This window comes from Parasteatoda tepidariorum, chromosome 6 (genome assembly GCF_982258835.1).
Source record: "Parasteatoda tepidariorum strain Cologne lab strain chromosome 6, Ptep-v5.0, whole genome shotgun sequence".
In the NCBI taxonomy this organism is placed as follows: domain Eukaryota; kingdom Metazoa; phylum Arthropoda; class Arachnida; order Araneae; family Theridiidae; genus Parasteatoda; species Parasteatoda tepidariorum.
This window is the reverse complement of record NC_141760.1, coordinates 97,658,824-97,685,843: the sequence shown is the minus strand read 5'-3', so window position 1 is coordinate 97,685,843 and position 27,020 is coordinate 97,658,824. Positions and strand designations below refer to the sequence as shown.

At 27.2% G+C, this 27,020-nt stretch overlaps 1 protein-coding gene across 1 annotated transcript; it reads left to right on the top strand.

Moving 5' to 3' along the window:
• The first annotated feature begins 236 nt into the window (after positions 1 to 236).
• Arp3 (Actin-related protein 3) lies at positions 237 to 25,876 on the top strand. The gene is made up of 12 exons (XM_043049562.3): positions 237 to 486; positions 2,072 to 2,127; positions 4,956 to 5,080; positions 5,170 to 5,280; positions 8,529 to 8,624; positions 9,531 to 9,638; positions 9,718 to 9,861; positions 11,543 to 11,716; positions 13,784 to 13,876; positions 14,969 to 15,094; positions 18,880 to 18,963; positions 25,345 to 25,876. The coding sequence occupies exons 1-12, from the start codon at positions 443 to 445 to the stop codon at positions 25,438 to 25,440; spliced, it is 1,257 nt and encodes a 418-aa protein (XP_042905496.1). The 5' UTR covers positions 237 to 442; the 3' UTR covers positions 25,441 to 25,876.
• Positions 25,877 to 27,020: the final 1,144 nt, after the last annotated feature.

The window sequence follows — 27,020 nt, the reverse complement described above, 5'->3', positions numbered from 1 at the left end:
TTTGCAATCTTTATTCTCTCTAAACATTGTTTGTAAGTTTGATATCTTTTATCACCCTCTTGAAAATGTAAATTGAATCAAAAAGAATTTTCCACATAGTTAAATTCTAATTATACTATATTTTTGGTAATTGATTCAAAATTGAAAATTCGAATCTTTGCTTTTCTCCAATACTATTCAATTAGAAAACTTTTCCTTTCATTAAGAAGTTTTTTTAAAAGAGAATTAATTTAAATTTAAAGTCTGCTTGAGTGCAAAAGCATGTAATAAGATAATTCGCCAGATGTCGCACTTTATTGCATGGGCCTAGGAGCCAGAGATATTATAATCTTTTCTGTTCATTTAACTGAATTTGTAACCGTCAAATCTTAAGGGTGTTGTGGTAGCGGGTGGTAAAATATTTAGTGTAGTTTCATTATTCTGTTTATATTAATATTAATAGATGGCCGGAAGACTGCCCGCTATAGTTATAGATAATGGAACAGGGTAAATATAATAGTTGAATATATTTATATATCCTTATGAAAAGTGAAGTTTTATTTTCTAAAGAAATATATTTAAGTGATGATGAGTTATGTATTATCAAACTGTCATTTCCGCTGAACGTAGACTTTATTTTTGTTTTATCTCTCAACTTCAATATACTTTGCTTTTATCTAAAATTTAAGTAGATATTTACCTTTTACCCTGCTGTTTACTAAATGCATCTATCTTATTTTATATCTCAGAACCTGACAACCTACTCTACCGATCATTCTTTCATGTACATTATTACTTGATATATTCTGCCTCAAATCACATTATGATATTAGATTCTTATTTATGATGTTACAAAATTATTTTAGAGTTAAATCATTAACGTAAGTTAAAAGAAAAATATTGAATTGTCTTAAGTGTAAGTAAGTGTGCTTGCTTTGTTTATATCATTCTGTCAAGTAGTTTACAATTGTAAGTGGTTCGTGAAGAACTTTTTGCTGATAATGGCTCTAAACTTTTTGCGAATAGTTTTAAACATCATAAATACTTCATTTCTTTTGCAATAATTTAAATTTTGTAGTATAGCTGTCTGCCCCTCCCACCAGAAAAATAGGCATAAATATTTAATATTTCAATTGTTATAGTCATACTCATAAAAACAGGGTTGCAATAAAAAGGAATAATAAGTTAAAAAAATTTATAAATCGAGGAATAGGGTTTAAATTGGTCTAAGGTTAATGATTTTTTCTTATAAATAGAATCTTGAAAATATTTTGATGTTTGAATTCAAATCAAATATAGTTTTTTTCGCCTTATTAATGCGTTTTTATTTATAAAACTATAAATATTGTGAAAAGCATTTATTTAACTTTAAAAAGTATTGCAATTTAATGAAGAAGGCTTTACTCAAAGGGGGAAGGCAAAAACAATTGTCCATGGGCCCATTTCATTTTCCTTACTCAAAGTCTAATGTGTTATAATTTTTTTATTGAAAAATCTGCAGAGACTACTAAAAATATGTTTCACTTTTATTTTATTTTCCGTCATTAATTTAACCACAACTGAAATTAATAATATACTAATAGGTGTTCAGATTTCTGAAAATATATGCACTGATATAACTATTTATTACATATGAATAACTTATAAATTTAGTATGCTGATAATAATTGATATTCCGAGAACCAAATGGTTTATGATAGTTTAAAATTATCTTTTACAGCTTGTAAAATATAATTTCACTTTTTTGTAGTTTTAAGAAAGAGCAAGCAATGAAGTGTGTGTGTATGTTTTGTGGAATTCATTTTATTACTTATCAGTTTTATATATTTTAATATTTATCAAATATTTTTAAAAAAATTCTAATAAAACTTCAAAAATCCTTTTTTTTTTTTTGAAAATATTCTGTATTCTGAATGAACATTATGTGACTGTTGATTGACAAGAAGCAACATTCTTTATTTTAAGATTTTTTATTAGAGTTGCTAAGTTGTTTAAATATAATTAGGACTTATTTTTTTTCTTAGATTTATTTAATCATGATAAATTTTTTTAAATATATTTTTGTTCATTAATCAAATTTTTTTCTCATTAGTTATACTAAACTTGGTTTCGCTGGCAACAGAGAGCCTCAGTTTATCATTCCATCCGGTTAGTATGCTTATTTTTCTAGCCCATATGCGTATTATTATCTTAAACATTGTTTTACTGTAATTTATCATGAACTTCGTTTTACTGTATTTTATCATGAGCTCTTTTTTACTGTATTGGAAAGAAATTTGCTTTAATATTTTGACTAAAAATAGTAACTTAAACATTATCTTGATTACTGATTTCTTAACCTTCTACACCAATTTCTAGGGATTTTTTTCCTCACCAACATCACCAATAATAACTGCCAATGTAGGATTTGGATTATACTTGCACAGGGGTGGTAAATCTTTTTGTATCGATGTGCCATTTTTTTCTGAATAAATGTTTAATGAGGTCATAGACATGTTGTCAAATAATTTTGACTTTGTGATTATTGAGAAAATAATACTAAATACTATCAACTCAAAACTATTTATTTACTGCAAAAAAGCTATACATTTTGCAATGTCTCAGTTATATGCATAATTCAAATTAAAGTAACATTAGTGTGGCTTCTGTTGTGGCAGATAAGAAGGTAAATAACTAATATTAGGGTTGTATGATGTTACTTTTAGCAGAATGTATGCTGAACTGGAGTCATCTGTCAAGCAATTTCTAAGTGAGTCTTTAATGTTATTCGTCTCTGAAAATAATGACTTGCAAACATAGGTACATGAAAATATGGTTAAAGTAGCACGAGCCAGCTTATTCAAACAATGTGTCTAGTAACAAATTCCATATTTCCAAAGTTTTGTTATTGATATTTTTACTTATATTGCTTGTCAATCTTTCTGTTTCAATTAGTTCTAACTCCTTCCTTGTTTCAATAAATTTTTGAATCTATATTCAATTAGACTGGAATTCAATCAGCTGCATTTCAAATTCTTCAATTTCCAACCAATCGAATTGGGGCAAGCTCAGTTTATCAAATGAAGTCACATCAGGGTACATAATAAACTTAAATGTTTACGATAATTCTTTGAATTGAGAAAATCTTGCTGAAAATTCATTGATTGAAGAATCAACTACAGAAATAAATTCTTCAGTAACTGTTTCTTCACTTATCTAAATTGTTGAATTTTTTCTTTCTTTCTAAGTTTGAAAAATACTTGTAGTTTCTTGTAATAATATCGTTTCTGAAAACATGTAGCTTAGTGTCGAAAGCGCCAATGAGATCTATCATGGCAATAATTGTTTTATTTGTGCCTTGAAGCTTCCTGTTCAATTCATTGAAACATTGGAATATGTCTGTATAAAGCATCAATTTTGAAAGCCACATAACATCCAACAACTGTAGGTATTGTTCAATTTTTCCCTCATTTTGCAGATGCTGTCTCTTTTCTTCCAAGCAATCAACAAATCTTTGAAGTAGGTTACCTCGGCTCGACCAGCAAACATTATTATACATCAGTAAAATGTTATACACCAAGTTGACGTCATCCAACAAAGCATCAAGCTTTTGCTTATTTAAAGCCTGCAACAAAATGAGATTGACTATTTTTTTGACTACCACCATTACATTATCAAGAGATGTTAAACCACTCTTAGCACACAGGCTTGTTGGTAAATGATGCAGTGAAATTCAAGAATTGAATGACCTATGTCTGTTTGAAATAAACTTTTAAGACAATTTCGTTTCGACCAACATACTTAGAGCACCATTGGTTGTTACTGAAACAGTTTTTTTAAAATCAATATCTTTTCCAGCAAAGCAAATTTTTAACAACTGTACAAATATCTGTACCCTTAGTAGTTGTTAGCAGCAATGTTATCGCGAATAATTCTTCCTTAATGATGTTTCCTACGCAATATCGAGCAAAAACGGCTAAACATGCAGGTTTAGTGAAGTCAATACTTTCGTCAAGACATAGCAATATAAAAGAAAAAGTGTTCAATTATTTTTTTTATCTGTTACATTTCCGGCTAGTTCTGAGATTCTTTCTTTTATTGTGTTTCTAGATAGAGGAGTATCTTTGAGGAGCTAAATTATTTTATCTGTATTATCGAAGATGAGGGCGTGCATGCTAACCAGTCATTATTCAAGAACTCTCCCTCTTGAAAAGGTTTACTCTGCTTAGAAATGACATTTGCAGCTGAGCCACGCTCATGTGACAATTTTTGCCAACATAACCATATGCGTCGACTGTTTATTTCTGTCTTTCATTGCACTTGCTATTAATTCCTTTTTGCTCTGGTTGACGTTTTTGACTAACAGGTTTGGGATTTCTTTCAAAATGCTCGACGATTTTACAGGTGATAGTCTACTTACAGACAATGTTCCGGAACATACCATTTGTAGTTGTTGTTTTTAATAGAGTATGTTGACTTCGCTACATTGTATTTTTACATTTGAGTTATGAGGAAAAAATTGTTATTTGGTGTAACTTCTTTATTACTGTGCATCTGGTAAAAGTAAATAGAGATTGGTATAATTTTAAGGTGTTTTTTAAAAAAATAATGTATGCATTGAATTAACTTCAACATGTATATCATTGTATCTTTTATGTGCCTGTTTTGCATTCTTAAATAATAGTTTTAGGTCTATAGATTACTATTTTTTATGAAATTTGTAGTATACGGAAGGAGTAATGGAAGCAGTTACCAGAATAATATCATTAGAATCATATCTGTTGCTTGGTTTATTTATGAAATGCATCTTTTGAGTTGTTAAAAAATGTCTGCTATACAACTGAATTTCAAATTTCATCAGGTAGCAATATTTGATTTCATTTTTGACATTTGTTGGAAGTTGCACTAATAATATGCAGGAAAGTGGTTGGCTAGAAAAAACGCAGCGAACCTTATCTTGTTACTTTTTCTTTGATTTTTTTCTTTTTTTATTCTAGCCATAGCGATTCGTGAAACTGCGAAGATTGGTGATCAAGCCATTAGAAGGTTAGGACGGGGAATTGATGATTTAGATTTTTATATTGGAGATGAGGCTCTTGATTCGACTGGCTACTCTGTCAAAGTAATGATATTTTAAATAATTTTTATTTTAATTACTTTTAATTCCTATTCCTTTATATGAAAATTTAAACAAATCATTTTATATTTTAGTACCCTATCCGCCATGGAATCGTTGAAGATTGGGATTTAATGGAGCGTTTTTGGGAGCAATGTATTTTCAAGTATTTAAGAGCTGAGCCTGAGGATCATTATTTTCTTTTGGTAAACTATAAAGTTAAACTGTTTTAACATCACATTTATTTGCAATATTTAATTAGAAAGAATGTTTTTTTTTTTGTTACTTCCACAAATTAAATAATTCTCTTTTTGAGTTTTATTGCAAAGAGTGTGTCTAAACCATTATAACTTTTTTGCTTAAGAAATTGTTGTCCCGGATTTCTTAAAACATAGGTCAAATAAGCATCCATTTTAAAAATCATTAGTTAAATCTTATTGTATATAAAGGTGAGGACTTAAGGGAGAATACACCTTTATACCTTACGTTGATGATACCCAAAGTCTTGTGATCAGAAAATTTTGATTAAATAAATTTTTATGCTGACTTTGTTAGTCATCGCGTCACATTGGACAGTCAAAATATTTCAAAAACTAATTTCTTGAATCAACATTTTTCAAGTCTGAGTTTATAAATCAATCAAATCTTCTCTGATTGATTTTAAATTTAACTCCATTTTTAAGATTTACTATTTATTTACTGAAGTACAAAAGACAATATCATTTTATTGGATTGTTTTATTTATATATATATATATATATATATATATATATGTTATTTTTATAATCTGATATTTGACTATTTTGTTTTGGAATTTTAAATATTTACAAAAAAATTACAAAATTACACTTTTTTTGTTAAAATTCACTTAATAAAAAGTTTTATGAAACACTGTGAGGTTTGTGTACATGAAAAAAGTATATATACAGTCAAACCCCGCTATAGTGAACTCCCGGATATAGTGAACAAAATGTTCGGTCCCGTGCTTTGCTATACGCGTATAATGTTATTTTTTGTGGATATAGTGAACTTAAGAAATGGGGAAGTTGGATATTATGAACTTTTTTTCTGTCATCAACTGATTTTTTTCCCTCCTTCTTATTAATAATTTTGAAACATCTACTTCACAAAATAAATAGTTATACTGATTTTTAAAACCATCTATAAAGTGGAATGTAGCGATAAGCATTTTCTCTTGTTTGCTCCTTTAATCACACTTTTCCATCCCTGAGCAAAGGCCTACCCAGGCAGATGTACGGACAAATTTTTCCCTACATCAGCTAAAGATAATTTTTTTTTTGTACACAAGACGAAGAGTAATAAAAAATAAAAGCAAGTTAACACATTTTTTGTTACTACGTATTATTTTTCAGTCATTTTTGTATTTCATTTTATTAGTCATTTATTTAAATAATGTATAATAAAAAAAGGTGTTCGGAACGATTAATTAAAATTGTTTGCGGAACGGATATAGTGAACTACCGGTTATAGTGAAACGATATTTCGGTCCCTTGATGGTTCACTATAGCGGGGTTTGACTGTATAATCTTTATCCTCCTATCTTAATTTTTTGCTTTTTCAAAAAGATAGGCATCATCGAAAAATAGCTGTACAGCCACCATTTTGTTCTGTATTGATTTGGAGAAATACATATTTGTATTTCCCTTTGTGATAAGAGGACAAAATTATGATTTATTAAACTTGTCGAAACAAATTTAATTTCGAAACTATGCTTACTTTTCCATTGTAAGAATGGCCTATCATCGTAATGTTGTGGAGTTTTTTAAAATGATTTAAATAATGTGGTTGGTAATTGAAATTTAATCCCTATTGTTGTGTATCAATATTAGAATGTTTGTTAACAGAGCTTGGTATTTTAGAACTGAAAGAATGTAAATAATTTAATGTCCAAAGTGTTAAATTTCTGCTGGATATATAATAGAAATAGGTAATAATGAGTCTACTTTTCAGTTGAGATTTTTTTTTTTTAAATGTTCGTTTGGAAATTTTTTTAAAATTAATTTTTGATGAAAAACCTTGAGCAGTAGACCAGCTGGGAGGAGCTTTGCACCACTTATCGATATTGAAGGATAAAAAAATATCCCATTTGGTAGTTCAATTCCGTGCTCTATTCAGTAGCCTTCAAATATAAAGAATTAAAAGATATTAATTTTTACTACACATAATTATATATTGAATTTTACTAACAAATATTTTCTGCTCTTATACTAGCTGATTTTGCATTATGTTTTTCCACAGTAGTTTAAATTCATTTAAACGAATTTAAAGTAATTGAAGGACAAGTAAAAGCTCTGACAGGCTCAGAAAAAATAAGAATTATATCTTCTTGTTCTGTATTTTTTCCACATTTGATGAAGATATAAAACAAAATTATCGCCATTGCATCTCAATTGTGCGATTTGATTCTTTCATAGGATTTGGAGTACTGTTTCGTTTTGTTCTGTTTTTTCTTTACATTTTATTTTCTGTTTTTTGCGTAATATATATTTTACTCTATATATTCCATTTTATTTTAATATTTTTCAGTGCTCCTCAAACTATTGTATATATTGTGTATTGATATATTTTGCTTTGGTTATATTGATACAATTTTAGAGAACAGTCTTTTTGCAGATATAATTGTGTGAGCTGATGAAGATATAATATATTTTTATCTTTTTTTTTTTTTTTTTTCCTGCTGTTTAGCATAATTTTTTCAAATTATTTTTTAAAAATATTTTATTTTAAAAATTTTTCTTCTCTTCTCATTAATCTTTATTATAAAACATGGAATATAATGTAATAAATATTAATAAAAAGAAGAAAAATATTTTTAGAAAAACCTTATACACACTAAAACTTATTTATTCTCTCAATCTTCGTTAATGGGCATATTGATTTGTTTTAAAAAGATTGTATAACTTCGCTGTTTATATACTTTATTCCTTTTCAAGTACTTATCAACACATGTTTAAGTTATTATAAGAAAATAAAAAAAAAATTTTTTATCTAAATATTATGATTTACAATCAATCTCAATTATAAATTCAAAACTGGTTTAAACATCCATTTTTATTTAAGGATACAAAACCCTATTAATATTGTTTGATATGTTTTACAACTGTAATAGTTAAGATTTCGAGATTAAGAGAGTTTGAGTTAGTTGACATACTTTACAAACTCTATACAATGTATTGCAATCTAATTTCAGTTTTTAATCTTGTGCAAAATTATGTTGCTGAAGATAATTTGGTGGGATTTCTTTTACTACTTCCACAATCATTGTCAAAATTAGAGATTATTCTTTTTATTTTATTGTAAAACCATTGATGCTTTTTTTCTCTTCACACTTTGAGCCAGCCTCTAGATTTACCTTTAGCCTAAGACTTGAATTAAATTTACTTTGTATTTTAACATTATAATTGTATTTTAATGTTTTTTTTTATGTATGTAGACTGAACCTCCATTAAATACCCCTGAAAACAGAGAATACACTGCCGAAATAATGTTTGAGTCATTTAATGTTCCTGGCTTATATATTGCTGTTCAGGTTTGTAAACTTTATACATAATCTTAGTATTCTTTTATTAAAGAATTATTTGTTTTCTATTATTCAATATCTCCTTTCAAATTTAACAAAGCTTGCCATTTAGTGTATTTTTAGAAATATTTTGTTTTACTTCATAACATTTGTGTGTCTCTGAAAAAGGTTTATCAGGGATAAGTTTTTTTTCCCCCTTTCAGATGTGATGAGTAATTAGCTTTATCATTTTCATTGATAATGAAAGTAAAAATTTTATTTTACATTATTGCTGATCGGGTCTAATTCTGAAAAATCTATTATCACAGCTGATAGTCCTAAGCTAATTGTAAGAAAAAATCAAGTCTGCTAACAAAATTTTTTAACAGAACTCTACTATGAAAAATTAACTTATGCCTGAAATTTATAAGCATCTAAAAATGTTTATTGCTCATCTTATTTTGGTGGCAATAATAAAATGACAGGTAATAAGTTTATGTTAACATTAATATTATATTATCTAAAAAATTTTTATTGCCTTTAAAAATAAAAACTTTTTGAAAATTAGTCTAGAAAAAAAATTGAAACCAACATTAAAACTGTAAAGTTATATAATGAAATGCTTTTGCAAAAGATCAATTTATGTTGAAAAAAAACAGATTAAATGAAGTTGATAGAATCATCTGTTCTTCTCATCACAATATTTCAATACTTTAGTTTTAATCATTTTAAGTTGCTTAATTTCCAAATTTCTAATATATATAGAATCAAAAATTATACACTATTTTTTTATGTATTTTTTTAAAATTAAATTCGAAACAGCTTTTTTGTTGATTAAAAAAAAGTAATTGCACTTTGATTTTTTTCATTCGAATTTTTACTTATTAATCCCATGCACATCCAAATTATTAATAACTTTTAATTATTTGCTTATAGGCTGTTCTAGCTTTGGCTGCCTCTTGGACTTCAAGACAGTTAGGTGAACGTACTCTAAATGGTCTTGTTATAGATTCAGGTGACGGGGTTACACATTGCATTCCTGTGGTAAGTTTTGATTATAATAATTATTGATTGATTGATTGATTCCAATATCATTCTTAATTATGTATCTTTTTTTTTCCAGGCTGAAGGATATGTAATAGGTAGCTGTATTAAGCACATTCCTATTGCTGGACGCAACATTACTTATTTTATTCAAAGTTTGTTGAGGGAACGTGAAGTAGGAATCCCTCCTGAGCAGTCACTAGAAACTGCCAAAGCAATTAAAGTAAGTACATTTGTATTTTTAGCATCTAACAATTAGTTTGTATTTGTCAAGTTTGTATGTTTCTTGAAATAGAGTTTATAATTTATGATACCATGATAACTGTTTTCCTTATCTTTGTTTTTCCTGTTAAGTTTATTTTTATAAAAGGCAAATGTTTTTAAATTTTTCACGTGTTACTGATGATTAGAGCCCGAATTTTGATGACCTAAAAAATCTCAATTAATGCCCTTAAAAAGTGCAAAAAATGCCCTTAAAATTCAAAAATTTCTCTAAAAATGCCGTATGGCATGACTTAAATAGAAGAAAAAATATTGAACTAAAACAATGTTTTACTCTTTAAAATTATTATGTGTCGCTTCAAAAAATATAAAGCGATGCAATACTTGTTCTACGTTCATTAAAGTTTGAAAAATATGTTATATATCCTAAAATAACAACAAAAAAAAAGGAAAATATATTGACTCCAAAGTATTTTCATTTTGTATAGAAACTTAAATGAATGTAACAACTTCCATCTCATAATATTACTAAATATCAGAATTACAGTGGATTATTAAATTTATTTTTTAATATTTTGAAATGTAAACGAGCGTCTCTTGTTTGAAAGTAAGTTTTTATACCGGGAGAAGCTTCTTTCAACGTCTACTGATGTTATTGGTGCTTACTTGAAAAGGACGGTCACACTTACTGACAATTCTTCTTCAATTTGAAAAGATGTTGCTTCACCTGTTAATATCCTAGAGATTTTCTTCATTGTTTGGAAGCCAATGTAATTATAAAAAATAATAAAAATTAGAAAAATTAACAAGAAATTTAGAAAATATAGCTTTAAAATGCAAAATACGCCCCAAAATTTAAAGAAAATGCCCTATAAATCTCAAAAAATTCTCTAAAGTACAAGAAATGTCCAAAAATGCAAAAAAAAGCAAATGTCATCAAAATCCGGGCCTTACTGATGATTATTTTAAAAATTACTTTTAGTTTTCAGAACTCATTGAATTGGCAACTAGTTTTAGGATTACTTTTGATAAAAGGTTGTAGATAGAGGATAAAAAGGGATCATGAAAATAGAACTGATTTTTTACAGTAGTGACATAATTAATTAGTTGGCAAGCGAATGGTTGAAGAATTTTTACATATAATAAATTCTCTTGTCCACCCCATAGCTGCTTAGAACAGTGATTTTATCTTTTTAACTCCTACATTTTTATTTTTTTTTTAAACCCTATTTTTTTTAGTTGATCGAAATTTATACGATTTAACAATATTATTACCTGAGTTACTTTCAAGCCTAAGTAAATTTACTTTTAGATCATAATAAGAATTCACCCTATCGCCAAGTACACATTTAATTACAATTTAAGTATGTGGTTTCCCTTATAGTATTAGAAGCATATGTTTAAATAATTATAACAGTAATAAGAGATCTTTAAAAATGATCTTTTACTGATATTTTAGCTTTTAATATTACAAGAAACTAATAAAATTTACTTAGAAACAATTATTTGTTTTTATTTTCATTATTTCAAAAGCCACTGGTTGAATAATAAAATTTATATTTATTTTATGTATTTATATTTTGATGTAGTTTATGATTTATATTGGGGCTATTTTTTGAGGAAAGATATCGATTACATATTCAATGTAGTTTATGGTTTTTATTGGTGTTATTTATTTTCAGGAAAGATATAGTTATATATGCCCTGACATTGCTAAAGAATTTGCAAAATATGATCAAGAACCTGCAAAATGGATGAAGAAATATGATGGCATTAATGCCATAACTCAACAACCTTTTTCAGTTGATGTTGGATATGAAAGATTTTTGGGTCCTGAGATATTCTTCCACCCTGAGGTATTAATTGCTAACACTTTAACGTTAACAAAAAACTTTGTTTTTTCTATTTAGAGAATGAAAATTATTTTATTAGCTTTTTGATATTCACTTTTAAACTCTCTAATAAGCATATTTTGCTTGTTACTTTAATCTTCAAACACCTGTTTAGTTAATGCAAACAATGGAGCAAGTTTTAAATGAAAAATAACTTTGCTGTGCCCAGTTGAAATTTTTAGATGCTACTTAAGTATAAAATAAAAAGTTTTATATAAAAAGTATTTCTTTAAAAGTCATATTAATATGCATAAATTTTTTTAACGAAATTTTAAAAAAATTAAATTATCTTCTATTAACAATTTCGAAGCAAAGAGTATCACAATACTAGATTTATTTATTTCCTTAAAAAAAATCATTCCTGCTTTTAATTTTTGTACTAAAAAATTCTTTAAAGTGTTACACATTCTGTACTCTATAATAAAATAAAACTGTATCAGGTTTCCATCTTTGTTAAAAAATTATACTTTTTGACTGTATCTCTGTTATTTAACAAATCTCTGAACTTAATTTACCTTAAACAGAACATGTTTTTGTTAAAAATTATTTTTTTAAAAATTTTATGAATAGAATGTCGAAGGATTTGAAATTTTTAATATCTTTAATTAGTACCTCTACATTGTTGGAATTTTAATGTTATTATAGTGTTTTTTTTTTTCCACAATACATTAAAAGTTAGTTTTAAGAATAGTTAAAAAAAATTTATTTGCCATTCAGTCTATTTGGTAATCTGTCGCTTCAATCAGCTTTTTCTCATGTTGTATATAGATGTACTTTTCTTCAAATCTGTGGAATTCCATTTTTTAAAGCCTGATTTCCACTGTGAATTAACATTACAAAAAGTTTATATGTTAAACTGAGGCGTGACCAAAAATTTGTAAAAAAGTGATTTAAGTAATAGAATCTATTTGTCTTGTTGACTCAACATTATTTAACTCTTGAATGATATTTTAAGGATAAGAACTTAATTACAATTTCCTATATTTTCCTGAAATTTTTCAAGGCTGAGTCAGGAGTCATATAATATATTTTACCATTAATTAAATTTTCATTTTTAGACAATGAAACCAAATCTTGTGTGTTGGAAATTAGTTGTTTCAAAAATTTTAATTTATCGCTCTGAACAATTTATTTAAAATGATTTTAAACTAGTCAGCAGCTCAATCATCTCAGAAATGAGAAAATTCTCTAGTTATTATTATTTTTTTTAAAGAATTTTTTTAAATATGATCAAAATTGGTGCATTTTAATTACAAATATTAAATTTTGAATTGAAAAAATTGTACCAAATTGTAGTTTTAAACAGACTGTTAAATTTGCACATTGTTTCTTAGCAAAAGATGAATCCTTTTGAGAATTAAGTATTGACATCTTGAAAGATGCAGAAGAATCAAATTCATTTAACTAAACTAGTAGATCAGCTTTTAAAGGGCCGAGGGATTGCGATATCTGTTATTGTTAAAATTTTCTACCATGAAGTGTTAGACTTTGTTTATAGACAGGTCATTTGACTACCAAAGCAGGGAGGCCATCCTTTTTGCATAGGATCAAAATTGTGATATGTCTTTAGGACAACAGTCCATTTTGTAGCTCTAGTGAGACATATGTGAAGGACAACTATATTTCTTTCCAAAACTGCTGTGCCTTGTCAGTGTTTACCTAATAAATTGAAGGAATAAAAATCAAATCAGGAAATAGGAAATTTGCATAGATAAATGAAAATCACTGTCAAACCCTTTTGGTTATCTGGGCGGACACAAGAGTAACTATTTTTTGTTTTATTTATTTAATTTTTATTTTATTTCTTAATTTTTTGGTGACTTACCATTTGCAAATAGCAAACTGGTGTAAGTATCATTTTATTCTTTATAATCTGAATTAAGTATTTTGTACAATTGGGAATAATCAATATCTTCCAATAGTTCTATAATTAGATTATTTTTCCTTCAGAATTTTAACTGCTATTTTATTTTGTATATGTAAATGCATTAATATGATACCTTCATGTTTCACATAATTATTTTTTTTTAGTTCGCAAATCCAGACTTTATGGTGCCAATATCTGAAATAGTTGATACCTGCATTCAGAGTTGTCCTATTGATGTTAGGAGACCTCTGTATAAAGTAAGTTATTTTTATTATTTGTTCATTTATACTTTTCTATTTTAAAGAAATTAATATTTCAGTCTTGTTAGTTCTGTTTTTTTTTCTCTTTTGGTGTAAAATGTATTTATTTAATGGTAATCTTAAAATGTTTAAGCATTAATAATAACAAAAATATCCGCATGCACACTAATAATAATGTTTTTTCAATTTATTAATTGTAAAATCTGAGTAATATGTCATAATTTTTTCTGTTGAATTAGATTTGGACATTAAAATTAAATATATTAAATTTGCGGGGAAAATTTTTTTAAACATTTATTTTATTTTTTGTTATTTTTTATTAAACATTTGTATTTATTTTATTTTATTAATAACGTATTTAACTTTATTATTCATAATACTGTGTTATTAGATTTTTTAAAACATATTTTTGTCTTTAATGTCTGTATTATGCTCATTAAGTCATTTCACTTTTATAATACATAATATGCTCTGCTGTATGTTGCAAATGAATGTTTTGAATTTATTTTGTTGACCATGTATGCATACATTGCTGTTAACTCTACTAGATTTTCTAGTAAACTACTGGATTTTGCCAGTTTCTCCTGGTCTGCTGGTTTTATAAAAGTTCTTCTAGTTTTTGTAAATTTAAGAAAACTCCCTAAATTTGAGTTAGTTTCCTTAAATAATTCCTATTGAAATAGAATTTTTGGACACATTATCGCTTGCTTGAATATTTAAATACGTGTTGCTAAAACATAATGAAGCAAGCCTCATTTTTATTAAATCAGTTAACTATCTTTGATGAATTAAATGGTATTAGTACATTTTGCAACAATTATCATGAAATTTATATTATTTCGTAAAATATACTGGATTTCTTCCTATCCATATTGGCAGCTATGTACATAGTTGTTTGTATATAATATAGAAGTTATTTATATTTAAGCAGCCACTGTAACAAATATGTATTTTATGTTTTATTCAATCATTTTTTACTGAAAATGTTAAATTAAATTGATAAATTGCATTTGCTTCTTGAATTCATCAAGTAGTATTAGTGGAGGTGAAGATTAAACTGTATTTGAATTTGTGTCTATTGTTTTCTAGAACATAGTTTTATCTGGAGGATCAACCATGTTTCGGGATTTTGGCAGAAGGTTACAAAGAGACATCAAAAGAGTTGTTGATGCGCGATTGAAACTTAGCGAAACACTCAGTGGTGGAAGAATTAAAGTAATAGTTTGGCTATTATATTTAAATTTAAGTACTTTTTAGAAATGCTTATACAATAAATAGTAGTAGCTTTGAATAAAAAAAACTAGTCGCATCAATTGTATTTGAATAAGTTTAAGTCGTGTCAGACTGGCAGGTCTTGAACTGAATCAAGGATCTGTAAAATTGATTTCAATAATAAAGTCTGCATTACCATGACTTTTTTAAATGCTGTTCTAATGTCCTTTATGCATTTTTCGGCATTCATTAGTTTTAATTATTCTCCGAATTGAAATTGCTTTCCACTCTATTAAAAACATAGTGTGTAAGATCTAACTGCAACACCCAGTACTTTTATTATTTTTCTGCTTCACACATTTTTTTTAACAATAGTGACTGATGTTTGTTGTATTGCAGGGTTGCCACAGGCTACTAAAATGCAACTATTTGCTACTATTTTCGGCCTTAGGTGACTATGGCAACTTTTTTTTTGCCTGAAAAAGCTAAAAAGGCAACTATTTTCAGGAATAGGTGACTATTAGGAGACTTTTTTTACTCTTGGCAAAGTTTTTTCGCAAAAATGAATGTCACTTTTCAGAACGTTAATAAAAGAAAGCAAACTTTAAAGGCAAAGAAAGCAACTATTTTCAGGAATAGGCGACTATTACGAAATTTTTCTTACTCTTGGCGAAGTTTTTTTCGCATAAATGAACGTTACTTTTCAGAACGTTGATAAAAGAAAGCAAACTTTTATACAATCATTTATGTCCAAAGAGCCAAAAATTTACATTTCCATTGGATTTAATGAAGTACATGTTATATGTTCTCTCTGAGGGGCAGTTCTGTTATTTTTAATTGTTTTTCCTTTTATTAAAATTCATATTTTATTGTAATTCGACTTTTATTTAGGTTCCTATTTTCTAATATGTATACCTTTTATATTTGTACAGAACTTTTTTTTATTTGGAGCATAGTTAGGACTGGGCGATAAATCAATGTATCGCAAAATATCAATTTAAAGCATATATCAGTAGGCCGATGTAGTGACTTTCGTTTCAGGCGATGCATCAGAAATCTGATTTAAGCCGCCGGAATTAGATTACAATCGCGGTTTAACGATTTAATATGCAAGGATCCTTAACTAGGCTAACGCTGTTACCGAACTAACGAAGACGATTTTGATTTCGTCTAGCTGCAGAGATGTAGATAAAGTTTTGCTATTAAGATGATGTTAGTTTTGTGATGTTGAATGACGAAGAGCAAATTGAATCAGAACTCCCGGTTTCGTGCGAGGATCAGCGTTGTAATATAGAACGCAATGCATAGTTTCTGTATGTCCATTTTGTCTTTGGGATTTTGCGTTTTTTGAAGATTATTTTTAATGGGACTTAAGTCATTTTGCAATCCTTGTGCATTTCATTTCGTCGGAAATAATTGTCGGGTTTCTTGTAAATTATTTGCAGTGATCGTTTCGTTCTGCATTATTTCATACCCTTTTTTTTTCTGTCTGGATTTAACGATGCTTGTCAATTATTTTTAGTAGACCTACTGTTATCTTAAATTTTCATTCTGAACTCAATAGATCAAATCATTGATTTTTTTCAATTATTGTTTTTTATTTTAAGCGATGCAATTTAATAGGGGTATTTTGCATTTAATTTTGTTATAAAAAGTTAGTTTTTTAAAATTTATTAAATGTAGTTAAGTATAATAATTTGATTGTTTTTCAACCAATAAATGCTCAGTCGTTTTTAATTATAAAAAAATTAAAACAAAGATTACCTTTATTTAATTTGCTTTTATTTTTGAGAAAGTGAAAACAAAGTTTTAAAAAAATTTGGCTATTAGTTAAAACAAATTTTTTTTTTTAATTAAATAAAAAGTTTAGTAATATTTTGACGTTTTTAATAATTTGACATTAGTACTTAAAGTATTTTTATTAAAATTCTTTCAATACTTGTTTGTTTTATAATTTGTTCGATAGTCTGTATCATTTTTAAACAAATAAATCTTTAGTCGATTTTATTTTCAAAAATGAAAATAATAATAAATAAGTAAAAATATTTTTGCATTTATTAAGTACAGAATTTGCCCATTAGTTAATATTACTTTTTTATAATTTTAAATAAGTAAATTTAAAAGGGTCTAATGATGTTTCAAAACCATGTTTTTCTTTTCAACAAAGAATTAAAAAAAAAAAAAAATTTCTGAAGTGAACATTTCCTTGGTTTGTTTTCCACTTTCGTTTTTTTTTTTTTTTTTAATTTTTAATGCATGTATGTAAAATAATTTATTACAGTATTATTATTTTAAAAACCAATAAATCTTAAATCACTTTTAATTTGAGAAATATGAAATAAAGCTTGGGTTTGCTTTTACTTTGACTTCTTTATTAATTTAATTGAAAAAATTAAGCAATCATATTGATGTCGTAGTAGAATATGTTTAGAATTAATATTTTCTTTTGTACTAGATTTATTCCTTTTTATTTATTTTTGATTGATTTAAAGATTTCCTATTGGCAATTTTTGAACATATGCTAAATTGCGATACATCACCATATCGTGATGTCTAACTGACGATGTATCACGATTTAAAGTTTCTGACATCACCTAGTCCTAATAATAGTATTTGACAATTGAGCTATAATTTTAGATATTTGGCTACTATTTTTGATAAATTTTTGTTCCTGTTCAGGCAACTATTTTCATAGTTTTAGGCAACTATTTTCATGCTTGAGGCTACTAAAAGCAACTATTTTTGTTCATTTTTTACTGTGGCAACCCTGTATTGCAGGTTTTAAGCTTGCATAGTAAAAAGTAGAACATTGAAATCTCAATTTGTACTTTTGTTTTTGTGTTAAATTGGAACATATTTTTATTATCATACATGTATTAGTTGTAACCTACAAAAACTGGGTATCAAGGTTGTATATAAAAGTTTAAACATTAAAAATTAAATAAAACTGATTGAACTATTGAAAGTACTGGCATTTCACTATATGGGATTCGTTCCTTTCTAAAATTCTATTTTCTTAACAAAATATGCACAGAATAAATTTTTCTATTATATTGATTGATGTTCTTGCTTTTTACTACAATATTTATTAAAAACCAAATTTAAATTTTGTTGGTATATTAGAAAAGTATTCAATTTATATAAAAAAAAAAGATCAAATTGTGTTGTGATAAGCTAATTTGTTTAACGAATATGAACATATTTTAATGCATTGCCTCATAATAAAAGGGAGAAAAAAATAGTTTTCTGTAGATAAATTTAGTTAATGTGAATCAAATCAAATTCTTGTCAAAGAGTTTATGGTTGAAAGTTGTAGAGTTGAAATTATTCTGCTTTAATATTTGTATAAAATAGTGTTATTAAATACTCAGTTGGCCAAGTAAAAATATATTTTGGAGGGTAGAAATGTTTGCTTTCATTATCCACAAAATTGGATATCACAGAAAACAATCCTTTTAAACAAATTCCATCAGTAAAATAGCTTTGAAGCATCATTTTTTATCTATTTTTAAAATTTTCCTTATCTATAACTATGTGCTTAAAGGTATTTTGTCTTTGCAAAGAAAAAAGAAGCTAACTTAAAAAATGTGAAATAAAAGGATAAAGGCTGTATAATATCTAATTAAATCTTTTGATTATAATTTCTCACAGCAATAACTTATAGGGGAAAATCTCATTTGTAGAATAATTAGCATTCACTGTATTATTTATAATTTAAACTTTTTTTTATTGCCTTAAGTTATTCGAAATATATTTAATTTTTTTTAATGTTTTTTCACTTATTTCAGCCCAAACCAATTGAAGTTCAGGTTATATCTCATCACATGCAACGATATGCTGTCTGGTTTGGTGGTAGTTTATTGGGCTCAACTGTAAGTTTAATAGATTTTGATGTGTTATTTTTTTCTTCATATTTTTGCTTCTAATGTAATTAAACCAAATTAAGCAAAGTTTTTTATGATTAAATGATACTATCATTGTTATTCATTATGATCATTATGCTAAATTGAAAATTGAATGTCCCCTAAAGCAGTGCTGCCGTAACATTATTTTAATCACAGGGTTTTGGGTAGAACACTGATGCCGAACATGGTTTTATAACCCGGAGTGGGTGGGTGATCACTTTTTGCATTGGGGCTGAGATTGCACAGTATCGGTCCTCGTTAAAATGTTCTACTGACTCGTGCAAAACTTTGTGCACATATCGTCAGGTTATCAAAGCGTGGGAACCATTTCCTCTGCAGAAGACCAAAATTGTGATGGCATGTCTTTGGATGACTCTTGAGGATGTTTCCCAGACTGTCTCCAATCGCCCAATGTGAAGTTCTAGTGTGACAAAAGTAAAGTACTACTACATGATCAGGAGCAGAATTATATCTAACTAGTGTGCTGCTCGCTAACTCTCGCCAATCCCTGAGAATTGCTACGCAATCTTATATGGTTTGCTTCACAGACCAAGCTCGCATCGCTCGCTGCTAACTTAGGTACATTGCAAATGCACGAAATTCTAAGAATTCAAAACAATCATTCAACTCCATATAACAACTTTTTTTCAAAAACGAAATTACATCTTTTTAATAAATACTAAGTCATTAAAATAAATTTGAATTCAAATAAATGGCGTGTAATTCGTTAAACCTATTAGAAATGTGCTATAATACACTACATCTTAAAGCGTAACAGCACGACTGAGACTCATTTTTCAATGAATAACTAATAACAATAATAAAGCAAATAAATTCGTGATATAAATCTAAAATCGTCAAATAAATTCGTAATATATAAATTCGTGAAAAAAAGCTCTTTTGACAAAATACTAAAATAGAGATCTATCGACAAAGACTACTCATTTCTGCCTAGCTTAATTGGTGAGAATGCTCTCTCTGGTTTTTTAAGTTTCCGTTTTTAAAAGCGCTATATGTTGAGCCACCTCAGCTAGATTTTTCATGTGACATTTTTAGCGGCAATCATTGGTCGATTTTCTAGTTTTCCCTTTCGGGGAGTTGTGATAAGGCTTTTTTTGTCGCCGTGTAAGAGAAATATATATATATATGTTCTGCAACAAAATTCTTAATAATCAAATAACTATTTAAATTCTATATTTTAAAGGGTTAATGATTTTATTTTGCAAATCAAAGGAACCCTAATTAGTTAATATTAACCCTTTGTTTACAGCTGGTACAATTATAGGACCAAATTGGTTTCATCATGCTAAATGTCATTAGCAAAAGGTTAATTAATATTTAAATGCCTATGTAATGAATCAAAAATTATTGACAGTATATAATGCAATTTTCTTTTTTCTACAATCTTTTAAAATTTATTTTGCGACTATGATATTGTGATTTCAATTACTCCGATCCATTGTAACTGTGCTATCTTATTCTTAAATGCTAAGTGTTAGATCAAATCTGCTCCACATAATTATTTTTTAGAAAATTCTGCCGAACAGGCAATAACAAGTATTCATAGCAAATATTTTTTACAAAAATCATGTTAAACTTGCTTAAAGGAATTTTTGTTATAAAAGTGTTAAAATAATAAGTGCAGTTTTCATTATTGCCATCGCCACATTATTTTGTTTATAAAATTCCAGAATTCTGGATATCGTAGTATAATTTTTTCTTCCTAAAATAATGTAGAAACAACAAAGTAGACACAAATAAATAATTCAACAATAAAAAATATTTATTTGTACTTTAATATATAGTGATTATTTTTATATAAGCCTTTAATTTCTATTATTATTCCCATTTAGTGAACCAATAAAAGAGGAATTTTAGATTTTTACACGGAACGTTTTGAGAGTTGTTCGTCCATATCATTTTAAGCTAATATTAATGTATAACTGTTTAAATTTATGTTATATATATATATATATTTTAATTTTACTGGTTAAAAACTATAAAGAAAATACAGATTTACTATTTAATTGATTCAAAGAATTAATTTATTGAAACCAAAAATATAATTACAGTGCCCGCCGTTAATAAAATCACCGGATAATAAAATCAGCCGCTTTATAAAATCAAATCGGCAAGAACCGAATCGTTACAATATTAATACATGTTAAAAACATCCTTTAATAAAATCAATGCCGCTGCTTTTTAAAATCAAAATTTTGACTACATACTAAATCAAAGGTGCAATATTTCAGCTTTTTTTGTTCATATTTATAAAATTGTATTTTTTCGAAGTTTAAAGATTCTTTTAGAAGAAGTAACAGTTACTCACAAATCTGTGAAACAGGCGTGGTTAGCACTTTCCTGTGATATACATAGTGTAAGAGTTAAGGAAAAATGTGGGTGGTAAGCAGCGAGTTCATAGAAATCAATTTATCAATGTTAATTCCTTGACTTGAATGAAGCTTGGAGAAACCTATCTCACTCAACAGGGGGTCGAATTCTTATCTTACTTTTTATTGAATGAACTATAGAAGGGATACAAGTTTCTTTTGTTATCTATCTTAACAGAGAACATGAATAGATTTCCAAACACTGTCTGTGCACATGTTCCATATTATTTAAGTCGTTTGAGTAAATTATAGTTAGAGCACATATCATTTTTAAGTTCTTTTGTTGTTAAATTTTATCAGCATGCCGAAAAGGAAGGATTTGAGTCTTAAAGATAAATTCGAAGTGTTGCAAAACTATGATAAGCTTCCTAAATGTAGTCAACGTGAAGCTTCAATGGAGATGGAGCTCATAACTGTTTCGAAGAAATGATCAGCAATGAAGAAAATGAAATGGACAAGAATTTTTTAGTTACGTAGCTATTGACGATAACCTGCAAACATCAGAAGAAAAGTCTGATTCTAAAATTGTTACAGACATTAAAAATTGCAAAGTTATTTCCCATCAAGAAATGGAGGAATCAGACTCAGAAGATGAAATAAACTCATCAGTGCCATCTTCAATGGAAGTCAGGAAAAGCACTTAATGTATTGCGGCAAGCTTTAGAACAAAGAGGAGGAATATCGAAAACTATAAAAACTTCTATAAACTCTCAAATGATGTTGAAAAGTTAATTTTAAATACTGCAACTCAAGCAACCATTGATTGGTTTTTTGCAAAAACTTTTGTAAATTTAATCTTATGTAGGGCTTTACTTTATTAAAATAATTAAATTAGTTAAAATAAAGCATTAATGTGGTCATTATTTCACCTTTTAAAGTGTGTGCATTTAGAATATATCGTAAAAATTTGTTTTTTTTCCAAATGTTGAATTGCCTCATAATAAAATCAAAAGAGCATAAAACGAAAGTGATTTTAATAAACGGTGGGCACTGTACCTCTAAATATTAACAATTTTCTTTTAGTTGAAATATTTGACTTCGAATGAATCTAGAATTATCTTTTGTCCAATTAACTTAAACCCTTGAATTTCCTTCATTTATATTTTTCCCCTATATCAATCTCATGGTTCTGTGAAATGTGTTTGTTTTAATCATTTTGCTTCAACTTGAAGTATAATTTGAATTTTACTATGATTCAATTTTTTATAAGGTTTTTGTAACAGTTACCTAAAGGTGCTTTGTAAATATTCAATTTTAAATCTGTTTAATTATTTAAAAAATTTTTGTCAATAATTTAGAGTAGTTTTGATTTTAAATATGAATTTTCCTTATTTCTCTTATTATTTCAAAGGATTTTCCTAATTTGAAAATAAGATGTTGTATATTTTGTTTCAAATTTACTTTTTTAGAAAAAGAATGTGGTAAATTTTCCTTTTACTTCATTATTGTGGTTAACTCTGCATTTTTCCATTATCTTCAAATTTCTCAATCAGTCATTCTGGAATAATTGGTTACAGTGTACATCCTGTATGATTGCTTTCCTTAGCCCCTCTCACTTTCTTCATTTTTCACTGCTTTTGCGATAAGATACAATGTCACTGATCATAAAATTACTATTTGCAATTCTCTTAGCTATTAAGCTTTATTTTATTTTTACTTTTTTTATTTTATTTATTTACTTTTTTCCCAAAGTTTTTAATTGAGCATCAACCATCTTGGTCCTGTCTTTTTTTTTCTTTCTATATTTTTAAACACTGAAAATAACTTTAAATGATAGATTAAGTTTTTATGCCTTATATATTAGATTCATTTATTGATTATATGAATCTGATACACGGTTTTCATGATTCATTGAAAGCCTGAAGTTCAGGGAATTTTATTTTGACTGAAAAGTTGGAAATAGTCTTAAGAAATTTTTATTTTTTACAAAAATCTAGAAAATTCCTACATTAGGCCTGTGAAACAACCAGTCTCAGAATTATCAGCAACAATATTCAATAATACTAACATCTATAACAATTATTTGTTGTAAAAATTTCATATTTTAGTGAAACTTTTCCATGTTTCCATCCTCATTCAATGGTATTTTTGCTCACATTATTTTATAGTAAAAAAAAAATGAAAGCTCTGTGTTAAAAAATTTCATGGTATCGATGACATATGGTCTGGATTTACATTGCAATTTTCCTGAAATTGCTGGAAAATTCAGGGATTTTTTTCTTTTGAAATTAAATGGAAACCTTCTAATAGGTAAGGCATATTATTTAGCAGAAATGGTGACTCTATTGAGAAGCAACTATTCAAGATATATATATATATATATATATATATATATATATATATATATATATATATATATATATATATATATATGGGTGATTCTCACGAAATATGACAATTCACTGTCCCTTACTCCAAGATATAATACTATAATGCTAAAAGAACTTTTTTTTAAAAAAAAAATTATAAATGGCATTGCTGTTAGCATTTTAAAATGACTTTGCTCTAGCATTGACTGTTTTGTATAGTTAAAAAATTTAATTGAACTTCAAAATGTCATTTTCCTGGTATGTCCCAAATAATGTTTCCAATAATAACTAACCTCAAAACTTCCCATAATTTTTTTTATCGCAACCGGTGTAAGCATTTCTAGAATATACACAGAGGGTATTATTTACAAAAATTTCGTTTAAAATAATTTTTTCTGTCAATAATTTGTTTGTCCCAAGAAAATCTGTCATTTTCCTGGCTACTTTTATTGAGTGGTTTATAACCAAAATAGATAGAGCCAGCAATCAATATCTTATGCTAATAGATTGATTAGATGCCTTCCTATCTGAACATGTCTTGTAGCATGAATAAAGAACCAATTTTCTTATTCAAAATCTATTTAAAAAAAATTTTCAAGGTGAGTAGATTTTTGAGTTGTCCTTTTCCTGTCTTCGTGAAATCATTAATAACATAAACTACACAGATTTATCTGAGTTATTTTAAGAAATCTTGTTGCTTTCTACAGACTATAAACGTCTTAGGCCAAAATACTAAATTAAAGTTATAAGCTATAAAGTGGCGAATTTGTCATTTTCCTTGCTTATGAATACCAGAACATTGAAGTGTTACCAGAATTTTTTTTAACTGCTACTACTGTAAGGAGGGAAAGCAAATATTAACCTAATACCAAGCTTATGTATGATTGTAATATGCTTGAGTGCATCAAAGTTATTTATTTATCTAATGATTTATTATTATTCACAATTTTATTTATTATTATACACAACAAAAAAATTTCTGATTCTTCCTACAGTGGATCAAAAGAATTTAAGCAATTTATGGTCAATCTAACATAAAGGCCTAAGTTGAGTTACTTACTATTAACTTAAAATAACTGTTTTTTAAACTTCTAAGCTATTATGTCATTTTCCTGGCATTCAAGATTTGGTGAATTTCTATTTTTTTTTTTTTTTTTTTTTTTCTTTTTTTTTTTTTTTTTTTTTTTTTTTTTTTTTTTTTTTTTTTTATTATTGAGCAAATGTCAATAAACTACACTGCTGCCTGTAAGATCATCATCTTAAGAATTATACAAAAACTAAATTACACTAAAGAATTATACAAAAAAAATTTTAGATTATTTTGAAGACTTTAAATTTGAAGAAATTATTTGGTCCGAATTGTCTTGTTCAGAAAGAATCACCCATATATTCCCTGATTAAATGCTTTTAAACAATGAAGCAACCAAAAAAAGTTAGTTTTTACAAATTTGTTCATGGATTCATGATTGAACCAGATTTATTAGATCTGGATAAAATAGTGGAAAAATGCTGAAATGTGTAACTGTAATTTGTTACTTTTTATGCTAATTTGAATTGATTACTAAGTTTAGATTGTTAGATATTATTCTTTGTTTATATTATTATTTATTATTGTTTATATTCGTATTAATTACTCATTGTTTCCTCAGCCTGAGTTCTACCAAGTTTGTCCAACCAAAGCAGCCTATGAAGAGTACGGGCCTAGCATTTGTAGACATAATCCAGTATTCGGTGCAATGACATGAGCTTAGAATAGAACTATGAGCAAAAAAGAAGAGCCATACCATCTGAAAAAAAAAAAAATAAATTGTAATATATTGAAAAATTTATATATATATAACTTTTAACATTGCTTAAGAGATTACAGTTAGCTTCCAGTTTGAACTGTGATGAGTTTGAGATGATGGAACAAATTTATCCTACAATTTCCAATCAACAACCATTGCTCATGAATATTTAATAAATCAGTGGTATATATATTAATTTATGTCCTTGTTTTGTTTTTTTTTTTTTACTAAAATTTTTCATTTCTTTTTTATATATATTAATAGAAAATAATACTGTGTTGTTGACTTATCAAAAATCATCTAGTGATCATGATTTGTAATTATTTTGCACTTGTAATTTTTATAGATACACCATATGATGTTATCAGAATAAAACTGTTTTCTTTATTGTTTAGATGTCACCATTTATTAGTGTGTTTTCTCTATTTTATTTATTACTTTTTAATTTATATTGACAATGAACTAGTCGCTATCCTATTTGCGTCAGCTGGCATGTAAAGCCTTAAGGTTCTTTTTCCAGTCCTGAGCCAGTCCTCTTGCATTCTCCCATCCATTTAGTTTTACTTTGCATGTATCTTTGCCCAGTAAATCTTGGTCTTCCTCTTTTACATTTTCCATCAGGTGCCCAAGTAAGTGCGATGTCAGCAGGACTATCCCATTATAAACGAAGGGTATGTCCAGTCCATCTACTCTTCAAATTTTGAGAAGAGTATTTATTAATTTAAATTACATTTCTCATATGTTCTGTAACCTTCGATTTATCCATTTTATTAAGGTCAAGAAAAAACTCAATATATTGGTCCTTGTAAAATAACAGAAAGGAGCATGAAAATATATTTTAACAACCTTATTTATAAAGACAAGTACATTTTTTAATTGCTCTCTTTTTTTTTTTAATTTTGCGGATGAAATCTTGTAATAGAAAATTTGCCTAGCTTCTGATTCACTAGAGCACTCAAATCTCTATTGAGACTTGGTAATAACACAAATAACTCATTTCATGCCTGCTGCAAACAGAATTTATTACCGAAAGAAAATTTATCCCAATTACGACCACTTTCTGGTTGACTACAGATCTCAAATCTTCTGCAAAGCCTTGTGTCTGATGATAATGCAAGTTGCAATTGTTTCTTGACCACTACAAAAACTATTGTTTAATAGAATTTACTCACAACATTGTGAGTTTTTAAAATTGTCCAATTCTTGTTTAAAATTTTGTGTTCTATTTATTGATTTCTATGCATGTGTAATTTACATGTTAAGCTTTTGACTAATGAAATCTTATTTCTTAAGCATAAAAATTTGGCACGCTTTTTTTTTTTTTTTATTCAAAAAATAAATTTAGTTTGACCAAGAATTGATGTTTTTCTGCTGAAATACTGGGCAAAAATATGGTTTGGAAATGTGTTGACATTTTCCTGGTAAAGGCAGGAAAATTTATTTCAGAAATCGAGTAGGCGAAAATTTTATATGAGATTGTTTAAACACTTTAAAATACTACACTTTTATTTTTTGCTCTCACTAATGTAATTTTCCAA

Coding starts and splice junctions, on each gene's coding strand:
- Arp3 (XM_043049562.3), top strand. CDS start 443: ATGGCCGGAAGACTGCCCGCTATAGTTATAGATAATGGAACAGG. Junction 2,128..4,955: donor TCAGTTTATCATTCCATCCG/GTTAGTATGCTT, acceptor TTTTTATTCTAG/CCATAGCGATTCGTGAAACT. Junction 11,717..13,783: donor AGATATTCTTCCACCCTGAG/GTATTAATTGCT, acceptor ATTTTTTTTTAG/TTCGCAAATCCAGACTTTAT.